Source organism: Salmo salar, chromosome ssa01 (assembly GCF_905237065.1).
Source record: "Salmo salar chromosome ssa01, Ssal_v3.1, whole genome shotgun sequence".
Lineage (NCBI taxonomy): Eukaryota > Metazoa > Chordata > Actinopteri > Salmoniformes > Salmonidae > Salmo > Salmo salar.
Genome location: NC_059442.1, coordinates 78,676,952 through 78,694,272, shown reverse-complemented (window position 1 = coordinate 78,694,272; position 17,321 = coordinate 78,676,952). Strand labels below are relative to the sequence as shown.

General features: G+C 41.9%; 1 protein-coding gene across 29 annotated transcripts in view; it reads right to left on the bottom strand.

The window, feature by feature from the left end:
- Positions 1–17,321, bottom strand: part of LOC106612695 (dystonin) — a 189,989-nt gene that overhangs the window by 8,017 nt on the left and 164,651 nt on the right. For 17 of the 29 annotated variants that reach the window (XM_014214222.2, XM_014214117.2, XM_014214148.2 and 14 more), the window contains 13 exons: positions 13,163–13,332; positions 12,717–12,876; positions 9,340–9,534; positions 8,880–9,008; positions 8,033–8,176; positions 7,410–7,598; positions 6,989–7,124; positions 6,609–6,772; positions 6,308–6,470; positions 3,835–3,989; positions 1,838–1,912; positions 1,712–1,729; positions 447–551 (listed from right to left, as the gene is read on the bottom strand). In XM_014214222.2, coding sequence (XP_014069697.2) covers positions 447–551; positions 1,712–1,729; positions 1,838–1,912; positions 3,835–3,989; positions 6,308–6,470; positions 6,609–6,772; positions 6,989–7,124; positions 7,410–7,598; positions 8,033–8,176; positions 8,880–9,008; positions 9,340–9,534; positions 12,717–12,876; positions 13,163–13,332 — 1,803 coding nt within the window. The remainder of the gene's footprint in view (positions 1–446; positions 552–1,711; positions 1,730–1,837; positions 1,913–3,834; positions 3,990–6,307; positions 6,471–6,608; positions 6,773–6,988; positions 7,125–7,409; positions 7,599–8,032; positions 8,177–8,879; positions 9,009–9,339; positions 9,535–12,716; positions 12,877–13,162; positions 13,333–17,321) is intronic. The other 12 variants (XM_014214142.2, XM_014214173.2, XM_014214216.2 and 9 more) reach the window with 2 other exon arrangements.

Sequence of the window (17,321 nt, the reverse complement as noted above, 5' to 3'; positions counted from 1 at the left end):
GCCTCATGCTTTCCATCAAACATTGTCACATCATAGCACAAACAGACAAAACTGACAAAATCTCCTGCAAACCAACAACGTGAACAGTTGCACTTTCTATCACTACAGTACAAACCACCATATTCATAGAGGATGCATTGACATTGATGGAGGAACCAATGCAGCTAAGCTCCAATGAGGAACAACATGGGGGATGGCATCTTATCATCTCTCTAGTCAACCAGGGTGTAAACAATCAAACGTGACCACACATTGATGAGCCTCCAGTTAGGTGCCTATTGTAACAATCTCATTTAAATTCAAACTTTGCACTATGTGATTCCCATAATGATTGAATGACACGGGTGAATTTTGTGATCAAGTACAGTAAAAGTGATGAATTGAATTGGAAAATGATCTGGAGAATAAAAAGAGTCACAACAAATGGCTTAAGAATGCCCATTTACCAGAATACAGCTTTCCAAAACTGTAACGTGTAGCTGGGGGGTTAGATTTGGACTGTCCCTGTTTGCTATTATCTCATCATCATGTAAGCAGTGAACCAGACCAAACTGTCAAAAGAATTGTTTAAGTTGATGTTGAGTAATAAACGAATACAAACTGGTGAAGAAGACACACATAATCTTACAAATACATGCTATATATGTTTCCCATAGATACCGCTATTCATTCTCCTCAACAAACCGTTTTACAGCCGTCAACCTTCAGACAGTGAATGGACCATTCATTTTATATCAGTTATGTATCCTGTACGGCAACATGCATTTCTTTGCCCATTTGAACTCAATAAAATAAAATCAAGCAAGATAATTTCCTAACAATGGAAAAGGTGTTCGCACATCTTTAAAGGGAAAGCAGTTAATGTTTGTTGAACAAAAAAAAAGCTGTTATACAAAGTCATGTCAGCCATTATTGAGACAAATCAATCCCAGGAAATAAAAGAGAAGCAACAGACAACCACACATTAAAAGCATTCTAAATCCCAAACTGCCCAACGGTTAAATTAAAGCACATGAAGGGGTAAAAACTTGGAAAACCTATTATTTCTTATTGGAAACTCAAAAGCAACTACAAATAAGAGGGAATAATTGAATGAGCATTGGACTTCAAAGCATTATAACCCTTGACTGCCTTTCATGCTGATTTTTAGTTTTAGAAATGATCACAAGCTCAAGGTTATTTCCTACCTATCTAAATAAGAGCATTACTGCCACTATTTTTATCTGCACAATCAACCAGTACAGGTTATATATACACAAAGATGCATTTTATGACACTGTGGCCATTTCATTCTTGGCATAAGCTGAGACTTTTCGCACAGTCATTCCTAGCAGGCTACTACATCAATGGTCCTCCACCTGCACCAGTTATAGGCACCAGCTGCTTTCCCACACCAGCCAGCCAGACCCAATCCCATATCCCAACTACTTATGCTGGTGGAACTACCCACATAGATATTATTATTATCATAGACTAATAAACAAATTAAAAGTGAGCCTTTTCAAGTGAATGGAAATGTCTTAAAAAATGATTGCTGTCTAGTGTATCTACTTCTGAGTTCCATCGTGATTATGTCTTGGAAGACTCTTGGCAAAATGTTAATGTTAATTGGAAAAGAAACAGGGTCAACAAAAAGGAGAGGAGGGGTTGATTAGGCACAGCACCACATCATAGATAACAACAAAGAGCGGCCTGAGCCTGTCATATGTACCTGGTTTCCAAGGTAGAACTGGTCGTGGAAGGGACAATGAAAAAAGTTACAAATTAGTTTTTCATAAAGCACATGTTTCACTGAACACTTGAGGTAACGTATAGGGTATACACAAAATCCTCTTACCCTGTATTTGTTGGCACCAATTTGCTCAACTTGGAATCGTTTAGGACACTTGCATTTTGCCACTTGGCGTGTAACCTACAAAAGAAAAAAACATTATTTATATTGCGGGAAGGTAATACATTAGTTCCAATGATTTACGGCAGGGATCATCAACTAGATTCAACTGTGGACTGATTCTTTCTTGAGTGGATGGTCGGGAGGCCGGAACTAATTTCTAGACTGCAAATTGACTGCAACAATATAAAGAAACGTCCTCTCACTGTCAACTGCGTTGATTTTCAGCAAACTTAACATGTATAAATAATTGTATGAACATAAGATTCAACAACTGAGACATAAACTGAACAAGTTCCACAGACATGTGACTAACAGAATTTGAATAATGTGTCCCTGAACAAAGGGGGGGGGTCAAAATCAAAAGTAACAGTCAGTATCTGGTGTGGCCACCAGCTGCATTAAGCCGATGTATAACACCTGTATGTTTTATGAATTTTTATTATGAGTATTTCTGTTTTTGAATTTGGCGCTCTGCATTTTCACCGGATGTTGGCCAGGTGGGACGGTAGCGTCCCACATACCCATAAGAATTAAGTACTGCAGTGCATCTCCTCCTCATGGGCTGCACCAGATTTGCCAGTTCTTGCTATGAGATGTTACCCCACTCTCCCACCAAGGCACCTGCAAGTTCCTGGACATTTCTGGGGGGGAATGGCCCTAGCCCTCACCCTCCGATCAAACAAGTTCCAGACGTGCTCAATGGGATTGAGATCCGGGCTCGTCGCTGGCCATGGCAGAACACTGACATTCCTGTCTTGCAGGAAATCACGCACAGAACAAGTAGTACGGCTGGTGGCATTGTCATCCTGTCAGGATGAGCCTGCAAAAAAGGTACCACATGAGGGAAGAGGATGTCTTCCCTGTAACGCACAGCGTTGAGATTGCCTGCAATGATAAGCTCAGTCCGCCCCAGACCATGACCGACCATCCATCTCCAAATCGATCCCGCTCCAAAGTACAGGCCTCGATGTAACGCTCATTCCTTTGACGATAAGCGCAAATCCGACCATCACCCCTGGTGAGACAAAACCGCGACTTGTCAGTGAAGAGCACTTTTGCCAGTCCTGTCTGGTCCAGCGACGGTGGGTTTGTGCCCATAGGCGACGTTGTTGCCGGTGATGTCTGGTGAGAACCTACCTAACAACAGGCCTACAAGCCCTCAGTCCAGCCTCTCTCAGCCTATTGCAGACAGTCTGTGCACTGATGGAGGGATTGTGCATTCCTGGTGTAACTCGGGCTGTTGTTGTTGCCATCCTGTACCTGTCCCACAGGTGTGATGTTCGGATATACCGATCCTGTGCAGGTTTTGTTACACGTGGTCTGCCACTGCGAGGACGATCAGCTGTCCGTCCTGTCTCCCTGTAGCGCTGCCTTAGGCGTCTCACAGTACGGACATTGCAATTTATTGCCCTGGCCACATCTGCAGCCCTCATGCCTCCTTGCAGCATGCCTAAGGCACGTTCACGCAGATGAGCAGGGACCCTGGGCATCTTCTTTTGGTGTTTTTCAGAGTCAGTAGAAAGGCCTCTTTAGGGTCCTAAGTTTTCATAACTGTGACCTTAATTGCCTACCGTCTGTAAGCTGTTAGTGTCTTAACGACCGTTCCACAGGTGCATGTTCAATAATTGTTTATGGTTCATTGAACAAGCGTGGGAAACAGTGAAATGACAGGGTCCTGAAAAAGGGACATTTCTTTTTTTGCTGAGTTTATAATATTTGACTAAAACATAATCATTTCAAACCATGCTTGCATTTGTATACAATCACGTCTCTCTATTATGCGTGGGAATACTTGGGAACTGGTGTTTTTACAGTCTTTTATGTCCAACAACGATACAATGTTTTTGCTCAGAAAACTTGGGGGGCCAAATAAAACCACCTGCAGGCCGCCAGTTGGGGGACCCCTGATTTACGGTCTGACAACACATATACAGTAGTACCTCATCTTCAATTTTGTCTGCATCTGTGAGGGGTTTGTATGCCTCTTTGTTGGGATGAAGGGCAGCCACAAACTCGTAGTAGTCGATGTAGCCGTCACCATCCCGGTCAAATATGTCTGCGACCGCACTCATCTCCAGCCGACTGGTAGGGAATTCTGGAATGTAAAATAAAAAAACAGGGGTAAGAATTCTTTAATTTATGGGAAACTTGACACTCTTAATGCATTTTCACACTAGCATACTGAACTGAATCGTACTGTGCTGGCTCAGATATTTTATTTTCGCATTGTTCTTTCCAGCATAGTTACATCTATGGTGAATGTGTAACTAGGCCAGCGCAGAGCAGCTCAGCTTGGCTTGGCTCTGTAATGTGAAGAGGGTATACAGTGGGGGAAAAAAGTATTTGATCCCCTGCTGATTTTGTACGTTTGCCCACTGACAAAGAAATGATCAGTCTATAATTTTAATAGTAGGTTTATTTGAACAGTCAGAGACAGAATAACAACAAAAAAATCCAGATAAACACATGTCAAAAATGTTGTAAAATGATTTGCATTTTAATGAGGGAAATACGTATTTGACCCCTCTGCAAAACATGACTTAGTACTTGGTGGCAAAAACCGTTTCTTGTAGTTGGCCACCAGGTTTGCACACACCTCAGGAGGGATTTTGTCCCACTCCTCTTTGCAGATCTTCTCCAAGTCATTAAGGTTTCGAGGCTGACGTTTGGCAACTCGAACCTTCAACTCCCTCCACAGATTTTCTATGGGATTAAAGTCTGGAGACTGGCTAGGCCACTCCAGGACCTTAATGTGCTTCTTCTTGAGCCACTCCTTTGTTGCCTTGGTCGTGTGTTTTGGGTCATTGTCATGCAGGAATACCCATCCACGACCCATTTTCAATGCCCTGGCTAAGGGAAGGAGGTTTTCACCCAAGGTTTGATGGTACATGGCCCCGTCCATCGTCCCTTTGATGCGGTGAAGTTGTCCTGTCCCCTTAGCAGAAAAACACCCCCAAAGCATAATGTTTCCACCTCGATGTTTGACGGTGGAGATGGTGTTCTTGGGGTCATAGGCAGCATTCCTCCTCCAAACACGGCGAGTTGAGTTGATGTCAAAGAGCACCATTTTGGTCTCATCTGACCACAACACTTTCACCAGTTGTCCTCTGAGTCATTCAGATGTTCATTGGCAGACTTCAGACAGGCCTGTATATGTATTCTTGAGCAGGGGGACCTTGCGGGCGCTGCAGGATTTCAGTCCTTCACGGCGTAGTGTGTTGGTGACTATGGTCCCAGCTGCCTTGAGATCATTGACAAGATCTTCCCGTGTAGTTCTGGCCTGATTCCTCACCGTTCTCATGATCATTGCAACTCCACGAGGTGAGATCTTGCATGGAGCCCCAGGCCGAGGGATATTGACAGTTCTTTTGTGTTTCTTCCATTTGCGAATAATCGCACCAACTGTTGTCACCTTCTCACCAAGCTGCTTGGCGATGGTCTTGTAGCCCATTCCAGCCTTGTGTAGGTCTACACTCTTGTCCCTGACATCCATGGAAAGCTCTTTGGTCTTGGCCATGGTGGAGCGTTTGGAATCTGATTGATTGATTGCTTCTGTGGACAGGTGTCTTTTTTACAGGTAACAAGCTGCGGTTAGGAGCACTCCCTTTAAGAGTGTGCTCCTAATCTCAGCTCGTTACCTGTATAAAAGACACCTGGGAGCCAGAAATCTTTCTGATTGAGAGGGGGTCAAATACTTATTTCCCTCATTAAAATGCAAATCAATTTATAACATTTTTGACATGCGTTTTTCTGGATATTTTTGTTGTTATTCTGTCTCTCACTGTTCAAATAAACCTACCATTTAAATTATAGACTGATCATTTCTTTGTCAGTGTGCAAACGTACAAAATCAGCAGGGGATCAAATACTTTTTTCCCCCACTGTACGTCTGGGGTGTGAGGGTATAGGTCAGGGTGTCAGGTAGCCTAGCATTTAAGAGCTTTGGGCCAGTAATTGAAAGGTTGCTGGTTTGAATCCCCGAGCTGACTAGATGAAAAATCTGCTGATGTGCTCTTGAGCAAGGCACTTAAACCTAATTGATTCTGCAAGTCGCTCTGGATAAGATGCTAAATGTAATTTTGACCAGGGGCCAAATTGGTTATATTTCCTCGCTGTCAAAATTAGCAAAACATTTTCCTATATCCACAGTTTTTCAACGCTCCCTGACTGTCTAGCATTCATTTCGGTGGCGATTAGAGAGCTGGTTAGTCAATAAACTGTATGAATGTAGGTCCATTATTATTTCTACACAGGTTCAATTTGGTTTTAGTCATTTTCAAGTATATTGAGTTCGTTCCCCTCAACCCCCCCACAATTGTATTTTCCAGTTTATTATATATATATATAATATAATATATAATTGTTTTACTCAAACCACCTGCAAGCCAGATTGGATCCTCTCGCAAGACTTACTGGAGGAGAGGATGCCTTCAATGAACTCCTGTCTGGTGACCTTTCCATCCTGGTCCTTGTCAATGCGTCTGAAGAAGTCCATGACACGTGACTTCTTATGGTTCATCCATCGCATGTAGCGCTTCCGCCAAACATCAAAGTCAAAGTTGGCAAATTCCTTCAGCTGAAAAAAAATAAACCACAATACATTGTACACTATGACATACATTGTATTGCACATAGTGATAATTTCTGAATGTCTCCATAAAGCACATAAAGTAATGAACATTTGGCTAACATAGGGTTAAATGATCAGATGTACCTCCTCAAGTCTGTCCATGGAATCGTTGAGTTTCCTCCTCCTGTCCAGGGCCAGTAGCCACACCTGCTGCCACTTGCTGACCAACAGGTTGACCCTGGGGTTCTTGGTCTCTATGGGAGGCTGTGACGCTGATGGGTACATGGCTTGTGTGGGAGAACGCTTTCCTGTAGGTGAAAAACATCCTCCTGTTTAGTGATACCGCTTTCCCATTGTATAACTTTTGTTCCATACCAGAAAAAACATAGGAATGATATCGTTTCGGGGACAGAGAGAGTGAGGTAAGCTATGAGGATGTTGTGTCATGGTGCAGGCAGTGCATCAGAGCAGGGCCAGATGGCTGAGGTCAGGGCGTTTAGGGGGCCCCTGGTAGGGGTACATACTTCCACCTCTTCCTCTCTCCAGGACAGGGATTTGGGACTGGATGGCAGGCTCGCTACCACCCGCAGCCTTTCTTTTGTGTGTCTTGGTGATCGTGTCAACGTCTGGTTGTTTCCTGGTCATTTCCTCCATGAATGTCTGCAGGGCCACACAAAAACGACATGTTTTCAGTTTGTACTGTATACCATATTCACTTCAAAGGCAATGTACTGCATGCACAGTACACATACAGTAACTCGTGTTACTAGAAAGAGGGAGCTACAATTCTAGTACTACTAGACTGGCATTGAACAGCATTGTAGTGGGAAATGTTTGATCAACCAGGCACCAAGTAATACACCAAACTCCACCTTCTACAATTTGCTTCCTTTACATCATATAGTAAAGGAGGATAACACTGTCAAGCTCCTGGTCACACTGCACCTGGTGTTCAGCAATGAGAGCTTTGACCTCGTCTATCTCCTGAGGCAGGACCTCCTTGTCCTTCTCGTTGAGTGTTGCCTCAGCCCACTGCAGCCAGCACAGCAGACCCTCCAGCAGCTCCTGAGTGGCAAGCAGATCACTGAGGGCCATGGCCAGGCGCTGCTGGTGCTGCCGTGCCCACGCCTGGACCTAATATGGAGAAACATGAATAATCAATTTAATACAGCTGGTAATTTAGCAGACGCTTTTATCCAAAGCAAACCACAATTGAAAGTGATATATATTCAGTAACATGTGGTCCATTCGGATTCAAACCCACAACTCTGGTGTTAGTGCACCATGCTCAAACCCACTGAGACAATGGAACAACCCAGTGAGTCATTTGAACCCCCAACAACAAGATTTACATTCATGGCTTTCCACTTAAACTAGGATTAGGTACAGCCAAGTGAGAAAGTACTGTATCGCTATGACTGAGTAACGCGAAGAAACATCCTGGCAAGCATTGAGGTTATGCAAGTGATATTTAAGGAGATGGCAGACAGCTTTGCCATGATATAGGCCTATGGTCTCTCACCCTCCAGTATGACGCACAGCAAACAAGCATGTAAGTGTTCACTGACCTCCTCGAACCGGGCTTTAATGATGGTGTTCCAGTGTTTGATGGTGGTGATAGAATCTGGATGGCAGATGGTCAAGATAGCCTCCCCCATACTGGTGGCTTTGTTCAGGCCTACTCTCTTCTCCTCCTGCTTCTTCATGAACTCCTGAAAGAGAACGGTTGGTTTCCATTAGCAATCGACAATGTTTGTGTCAAAATATAAATAAAATAAAAACCTAGCAGCCAGTAACTCTGTTTCTCTGTTCCTCTTTCAATACCTGATCAAATGGAGATGAAGAAAGTAATGGTATGTGAAGTCAGGGGAAACTATTTTAGATCCAGTGAGATCATGCTTGAGGAAAAGTCAATATTGTGAAGCAGTTGGAATGGAATATCAAACCACCATGTAAAATCCATGTATGGCATTTCTACTTTTACTGGCAAGTGTGACGGACGTGTAAAGACTGTCAAAGTGAAGTGTGTTTTAAATGTCGACACTACATTATGAGAGTACCTCATCAGAAAATAATGATAGTCGAGTGGAGAAACATACCCACATTCTCTGCAAATAGCTGCCTTAACTGCCATATGTTTGAGCTAGGTACTATTTTGCTCAGAATGAAAATAGTTCCATGCAAGCCAGATCCCTAAAGCATATACAAGCCTTTAATAGCCCAGAAAAACTCTTAATCTATGGCCCGATATTGCATTTCACATTTGGTCAGCTTTTATCTAAAAGCTTTATTCCATATTATGGATATTGCTGGATTTTGCTTTAGGGACCTTTGTGCCCCACCTGGAAGATAATCTGTAGGGAAACACTGTGTTGTTCTATAGGATGACGATGTTCCAGGTTAAATGTCACTTGCCTTATGCTGCTCGATAAGAGCCCTGAGGGCATCCTCGTCGTCGGGCAGGGTGCCATGGAAACGGAGGCTCTGCTCAGCCTCGGCCAGCCACTCCAGCAGGATATGGACCGTAGAGTGGAACTCCTCAGCCTGCAGCCAGAGGACAGGGGACAGAGAGGTTCACCAACACACAGGTCTCCAAAAAGCATTCCTCTAAGCACTCAGCCAAGTCCTAATGGTTGCGTTCCAGGATTGTTTTTTTTAGCAGACACACTGCACTACTCAGTAGATTGCTATGATCATATGAATGATGTTCCTAAGACGTTTAACAGATCTCTTTTTTTATATTAACCCATCCACCACTCCCCAAAGATTTGTTAGATCTGATCATCTGTGAAACTGAATAAAAAGATGACCTGCAACGCCACAAATGTAATTTGAATAGGTGATATAGAGAGGTTTGGCATAGTGAGAGTCCTACCTGACACAATGCCTGTTCCAGCCGGGTCTGTTTAGACACTGAGCGGGCGCACACAGTCTCCCAGCGAGCGCTCAGCTCCTGCATCTGAGCTTTGACCCAGGATGAGTCTTCATGGCTGCTCTCAATCAGGTCCTTAGCCGAACGCTTCAGGGCCGCAACGCTCCCCGTCCTCTTACCCAGCTCCTTCTGGAACACCTGGAAGATACGTCAGAGAGAGAACTAATGAGACACGACACACAGACGCAGAGATACATGTAAACAAACACACAGACGCAGAGATACATGTAAACAAACACACAGACACAGAGATACATGTAAACAAACACACAGACACACATACATACACACACTGATCATGTTTCCCAATAACCACAAACTCCATCTATCCATTACTGAATATACAGCTCTTTGCCACATCACAAGTAATTATTGCTAGAATATCCCTTGTGCCAATATAAATTACACCAGGTTATACAAACAGTCATCTAGCACCATTTCCCTTAGGGCTAAGCTGTGGTCCTAAACAAAATAACCTAAATCAACACTGATTGTGGAAAAAAAAGATTAATACAGTTCAACAGGGCTGAAACCTATCCAGCTAACACACTAACATTGTGCTAAAAGCACTTCCAATTTGAATAGTGTTGGGAAGGTTATTCTCTAAATGTAATCTGTTACAGTTACTTGTTACCTGTCCAAAATTGTAATCAGTAATGTAACTTTGGATTACCCAAACTCAGTAATGTAATTGGTTTACTTTCAGTTACATCCATCAAACGTATTTGGTGTGTCATCATAGTGGTCTCTGATTTGTGGTCAGACTCGCTCCGGTGGAACAAACTTAAATTTGTGCCTTTTTTCAATGCTGATTTGAATGTGATGGAGAAAACAAAAATGTGTCATCATGTACTGTTTTGCAAATATCCAAGAAGTAATCATCTAGTTTTTTTAAAGTATCTGTAATCTGATTACATGTAACCGATTACATGTAATCCAATTACAGTGGCTTGCGAAAGTATTCACCCCCTTGGCATTTTTCCTATATTGTTGCCTTACAACCTGGAATTAAAATAGATGTTTGGGGGGTTGTATCATTTGATTTACACAACATGCCTACCACTTTGAAGATGCAAATATTTTTTATTGTGAAACAAACAAGAAATAAGACCAAAAAACTGAAAACTTGAGCATGCATAACTATTCACCCCCCAAAGTCAATACTTTGTAGAGCCATCTTTTGCAGCAATTACAGCTGCAAGTCTCTTGGGGTATGTCTCTATAAGCTTGGCACATCTAGCCACTGGGATTTTTGCCCATTCTTCAAGGCAAAACTGCTCCAGCTCCTTCAAAATGGATGGGTTCTGCTGGTGTACAGCAATCTTTAAGTCATACCACAGATTCTCAATTGGATTGAGATCTGGACTTTGACTAGGCCATTCCAAGACATTTAAATGTTTCCCCTTAAACCACTAAAGTGTTGCTTTAGCAGTATGCGTAGGGTCATTGTCCTGCTGGAAGGTGAACCTCCGTCCCAGTCTCAAATCTCTGGAAGAGTGAAACAGGTTTCCCTCAAGAATTTCCCAGTATTTAGCGTCATCCATGATTCCCTCAATTCTGAACAGTTTCCCAGTCCCTGCCGATGAAAAACATCCCCCACCATGCTTCACTGTGGGGATGGTGTTCTCGGGGTGATGGGAGGTGTTGGGTTTGTGCCAGACATAGCGTTTTCCTTGATGACCAAAAATATCAATTTTTGTCTCATCTGACCAGAGTACCTTCTTCCATATGTTTGGGGAGTCTCCCACATGCCTTTTGACAAACACCAAACATGCTAGCTTATTTTTTTCTTTAGCAATGGCTTTTTTCTGGCCATTCTTCCGTAAAGCCAAGCTTTGTGGAGTGTACAGCTTAAAGTGGTCCTATGGACAGATACTCCAATCTCCGCTGTGGAGCTTTGCAGCTCCTTCAGGGTCATCTTTGGTCTCTTTGTTACCTCTCTGATTAATGCCCTCCTTGCCTGGTCCTTGAGTTTTGGTGGGCGGCCCTCTCTTGGCAGGTTTGTTGTGGTGCCATATTCTTTCCATTTTTTAATAATGGATTTAATGGTGCTCCATGGGATGTTCACAGTTTCTGATATTTTTTTATAACACAACCCTGATCTGTACTTCTCCACAACTTTGTCCCTGACCTGTTTGGAGAGCTCCTTGGTCTTTATGGCGCCGCTTGCTTGGTGGTGCCCCTTGCTTAGTGGTGTTGCAGACTCTGGGGCCTGCGTTTGACTAAATTACTCAACACTCATCACAGTGTCCAAGACAACCCACACTAGGCCTTTATGGTCCTTCTAGAAACAGAAAAAAAAATGCTATTTTTATATGTAAAATGTTTGGAATGAAGGCTGTTTTATTTTTTTCATTTGGCTTTTTTGCTTAGTGTTTTTATTTAGTTTAGTTTAAATACAGTATACTGAGATCATGTGACAGATCATGTGACACTTAAGATTTCACACAGGTGGACTTCATTTAACTAATTATGTGAGTTCTGAAGGTAATTGGTTGCACTAGATGTTATTTAGGGGCTTCATAGCAAAGGGGGTGAATACATATGCACGCACCACTTTTCTATTTTAAAAAAATATATAATTCTTTGACACAAGTAATTTTTTTCATTTCACTTCACCAATTTGGACTATTTTGTGTATGCCCATTACATGAAATCCAAATAAAAATCAATTTAAATTACAGGTTGTAATGCAACAAAATAGGAAAAATGCCAAGGGGGATGAATACTTTTGCAAGGCACTGTACATGTTACTCCCCAACCTTGCTTCTGCACCCCCATGAAGTCATCTGGATGAATTTGAAGGCCATATATGGAGGGTGACTAAACCAAGCTCTGACTGTTGATCTACTTCAGCGCAGTGACTCAGATATCCTGCCAGGCCATGCACCCTTTATTTCTCTGTGCCTCAGCAATCTCTTGTCTCTGCCAATTCAAACCAGCATTTTGTCACATAACACAAGTTCCATTTCCGACAAACATTTATGGGGGGGAAAAAATTACCGCTCTCGGGGCCATAATCCTATTTCATATATTTAGCCTGTGAGCCACAGGAAGGAGAATAAAATACACTGAACAATGAGAACAGCAAATCCACACACAGTATAGCTTCTGAATTTTGACTCCTATTACGTGGTACACAAATAGGTAGGATATGTTTGAGCTTTAGAATCAAGTCAGATACATTTGCTTAGGCCCAGTAGGCACCTACTGCCATTGTTCCCTTGAACAAGGCACTTAACCCCCAAACTGCTCCAAGGCTACAACTCCTGTGGCTGCACAATAAAGATGTATTCTACGAATGTTTATTTTTTTTTTACCTTGTGACTGTCAATGAGATTGAGGACCAGGTCTATATCTCCATGTACTGGCTGGTCCTCGGCCAGCTGAGGCTCCACTCTGTACAGCCAGTCAATCAGGGCCTGAAGGGCATCAGTAAACTGACCAGAGAACAGCAGTGCCTCCTCAAGCTTGTTTTGCCTGAGAGGAAACACAGATCATTGTTTGTGAAAATTCGTAATGACCCCTGATAGCAGAAACTATCATTGTTTTCTATTATATATGCAATATCATTACGATTTGACAGCAAAAACTCGACTGCGGCAATATGCATTTGAGAGGAATTATAGTTGAATCACAGTATATCGAAAGTGTTCACAAAGACCACAGTTTCACATCATCATCAAGATTAGATGACAGTAAAATATATAATAATATGCATATTATGTGTCCGATACACAGCAATGTGCAGGTCATGTCCTCTTACCTCTCAACTGACTTGCCACAGACAGTGTCCCACTTGTCCCTCAGTTCACTCAGCATGTCATCCAGCTTCTGGTTGTCGTCCTGCAGTGACGTCTTGTCCTTCAGGGCGCGTCCCGTACGACTGGTTGTGTCATACACCGAGTGCTTGCTCCCCAGCGCCTTCTGGAACTCCTGTGTGAACCAATGGTGGAGAGACATGGTCATTATATAGGCTAGTTTATCCTATCTAAGTCAGCCTGTGGCTGGTTTTTAGCCTCATCTCCAGCCGTTCAACGTTTATACGGTGTGTCTGGCAAAGAGAAACTAGTCGATTTTAGACTAGACAGCTGCACAGCCAATAATGAAATGTCCGAAATTTAACAGTAGCATAAGCAATTTGACCATGGTCTCACTTTCTGTTTTGTTATGAATTGACAGATCATCAGCAGCACAATTGAGAAACCACAGCTGAGTTATTTCTGAGGCACTACATATGATTTAACAGGTAGATTCCTTCACAGAGGATTGTCCCCCTAAACTACAATCTACATTCTGTCATGGATTGAAATTTGTGAGTGGCGTGTGTGACCTATTTGCTCATAAAGGACACTATGTAGTGGCTGAAACCAAAACAAGGGGTCACAATTCAAGCGTCTTTCATCCACAGGGATTAAAAGTATCCGAAATCAGGGCCGTCCCTAATACATTCTGTACATCCAGGGATTATGAAAGGATTAGCAAAAGCGCCTCACACACAACAGCTCAAGGACAACAACTGAATAGCCTAGTCCCTGACACCTAAAATCACTAATGAATACTGTATACTATAATTAAAAACCAAAAAATATGTTTTAAGTGAGAAGTAGGCATTGGTCTGAAGACAAAAACTAAAGGAAATTCACGAGCAGCACAATGCTTACTCCACCCATGCTCTACAGTACCAAGGCTTTCCAGCACACAGCTTTGACCTACTTCATTAGCCATGCTGGTCTATCGTAGTTCAAACAATGTGTATGCAGGTTGCTTAAGATTCAAACCTTCTCAAACAGCCTAATTCATACTCTAAGAGGAAGTGTTCCCACAATAATGTGATTTGTACCGCATACAAGTTACACTTTTGGATTCTTCACACACACACACCACACTAATCCCATTCCACTACCTTTCCAAGCTTTTTTTTATTATATGAAAGCAAGCTTTGCTTTTATACTTACAAGACAATCATGTTTGATTGGGCAAGCTATTTTGTCTCGTAGTAATGTGGTGCCTGCCTGTATTTCCTTAAACCTTTATTTTTAGCAATGCATGTCATTTAGAAAAAATAAATCATAATATTTTTTGGTTCAGTAGGTGCCCAACATAACAACAGGTAGGTGGTGTGTTGGACACAGTCCCTCATATATAAAGGTCTACCGAGCCTGTCTCCATTCCTGATTTCTGGAACCATTAGTTTACCTGTATAATATTAACATAAGCTCAAAAACACTTGTTTTGCGAACATGGTCCTGTTTTATCAATTGCTGTGCTGATCAATGGGCATTCATTACCTCTCTCAAATGAATATGTAGCTTAAAGTTGTGTGTATTTGTATTTATTTTTGCAATAAAGATAGTGACGCTATAATAATGCACTTATACAATAGGCCTATATCTAAAAATACCTACAGCCTAACAATGTATACAATAAGGCCTATATCTAAACATAGCTACAGCCTAATGTATGTATGTATGTATGTATGTGTGTATGTATATACACGTGTATACACACACACACACACACACACACACACACGTGTATACATACATACATACATACATACATACATTAGACTGTAGGTATAGGCCTATTGTATGTGTGCATTATTATAGCGTCACTATCTTTATTGCAAAAATAAATACAAATACACATATATATATACACACATACTACAGGTCAAACGTTTTAGAACACCTGTCACATATAATCCCTCTGGGACATTAGAGCGGTGGAAATTGGAGATTTTTGGTTCCAAACACCGTGTTTTGTGAGACGCGGTGTGGGTGAACGGATGATCTCTGCATGTGTATATCCCACCGTAAAGCATGAAGGAGGAGGTGTTATGGTGTGGGGGTGTTTTGCTGGCGACACTGTGTGATTTATTTAGAAATCAAGGCACACTTAACCAGAATGGCTACCACAGCATTCTGCAGCGATACGCCATCCCATCTGGTTTGCGCTTAGTGGGGCTATCAATTGTTTTTCAACAGGACAATGACCCAACACACCTCCAGGCTGTGTAAGGGCTATTTGACCAAGAAGGAGAGTGATGGAGTGCTGCATCAGATAACCTGGCCTCTACAATCCAACGACCTCAACCCAATTGAGATGGTTTGGGATGAGTCGGACTGCAGAGTGAAGGAAAAGCAGCCAACAAAAAAAAGCATTCCAGGTGAAGCTGGTTGAGAGAATGTCAAGAGTGTGCAAAGCTGTCATCAAGGCAAAGGGTGGCAACTTTGAAGAATCTCAAATATAAAATATATGTTGATTTGTTTAACACTTTTTTGGTTACTACATGATCCCATGTGAATTATTTCATACTGTTGATTGTCTTCACTATTATACTACAATGTAGAAAACAGTAAAAATAAAGAAAAACCTTTGAATGACTAAGTGTTCTAAAACTTTTGACCGGTAGTGTAGATGTCTATGTTTGGTTTAGATTTGGTCCATTCCAGACTGGACCAAATCTGAACCAATCATAGACCTCTATGTTTCAAAAGTTTGGACAGCACAGTACAGTAGAGGTTCTCAAACTTCTCCATGGGGACCCCAGGCCGTTCCATGTCATTGATATATTCCAGAGCTAGCACACCTGACTCAACTAATCCTCAAGCTCTTGAATAGCTAGTTCAGAGCTTCAGCAAAATGTGAAACGTCTGTGGGTCCCCGAGGAGAGGTTTGAGAACCACTGCAGCAGAGCACAGTAGAGTGCAGTAAATTGCAGTACAGCAAAAAAAAGTAGAGAAAGTATTTTCAAAATTCATTTAAAACCAAAAAGGAACCTGATTTCAACATCGGGGAATATACGTATTTTCAATGTCTGAAAAAGACGTCTTTTAAACGTAATTTTGCTTACTGGGTTCAGATTTGTGGGAAGACACTGAAAAGTAACTTGACACTGTTGATCAGTCAGCGCAAATTTGGATTAAAATGGCATGTACACTAGAGCCACGTCTTTCTTGTGCCTTTTGCAACTTGTTTCTAGCCTAAAGCATTGCAGAGTAATAAATCCTATACTGTACATTTATATAATCCGGGTTTTGGGGGGCATTAGCTCTCTTCCCCACCCCTAGCGCTGTGCTAACTATGTTTTGTGGAAAAATGTAGGACTGGCATTTGGACGTGAGCTTGTTATCGTTAGCTAGCTTCTGTGTCAAGGTCAGCTGTTGTTGTCTGGCTCTAGCTATCTAGCTAATGGCTGAAGTTATTTGTGTAACAAACCTTCCATAAACAAATATAGCTAGCTAGCTTTCTGGTGTTAGCTAGCTAGCTAGAGAGACTAGCTACTGGAATTTGGACAAGCACGCTAACGTTAGCTAATCAAAATATCTGTTTGCATTTATTGATTAACCACAGCCTGTATACTGTACCACCATTAACAGTGAGCTCCAAAGTATTGGGAGAGTGACACATTTTTTGTTGTTTTGGCTCCGTACTTTAGCACTTCGGATTTTATATGATACAATGACTATGAGGTTAAAGTGCAGACTGTCAGCTTTAGGGTATTTTTATCTATATCAGGTGAACCGTTTAGAAATTACAGCCCTTTTTGTACAACATTTTAACGTGGATGCTACCATCATTACAGATAATCCTGAATGAATCATGAATAACGATGAGTGAGAAAGTTACAGACACACAAATATCATACTTCCAAGACATGCTAACCTCTCACCATTACAATAACATGGGAGGTTAGCATTTTTGGAGGGGTATGATATTGTGTATCTGTAACTTTCTCACTCATCATTATTCACGATTCATTCAGGATTATCCATAATCATGGTAGCATCCACATTAATGTAGAAGTGTTTATAAACATGTTATATTCTTATTTACAATAAAAGTGACTCCAAAATGACACAATACATTATTTACCATGAATTTCTATCGGCCACAAAATAATCTGAAATTTGTAGTGT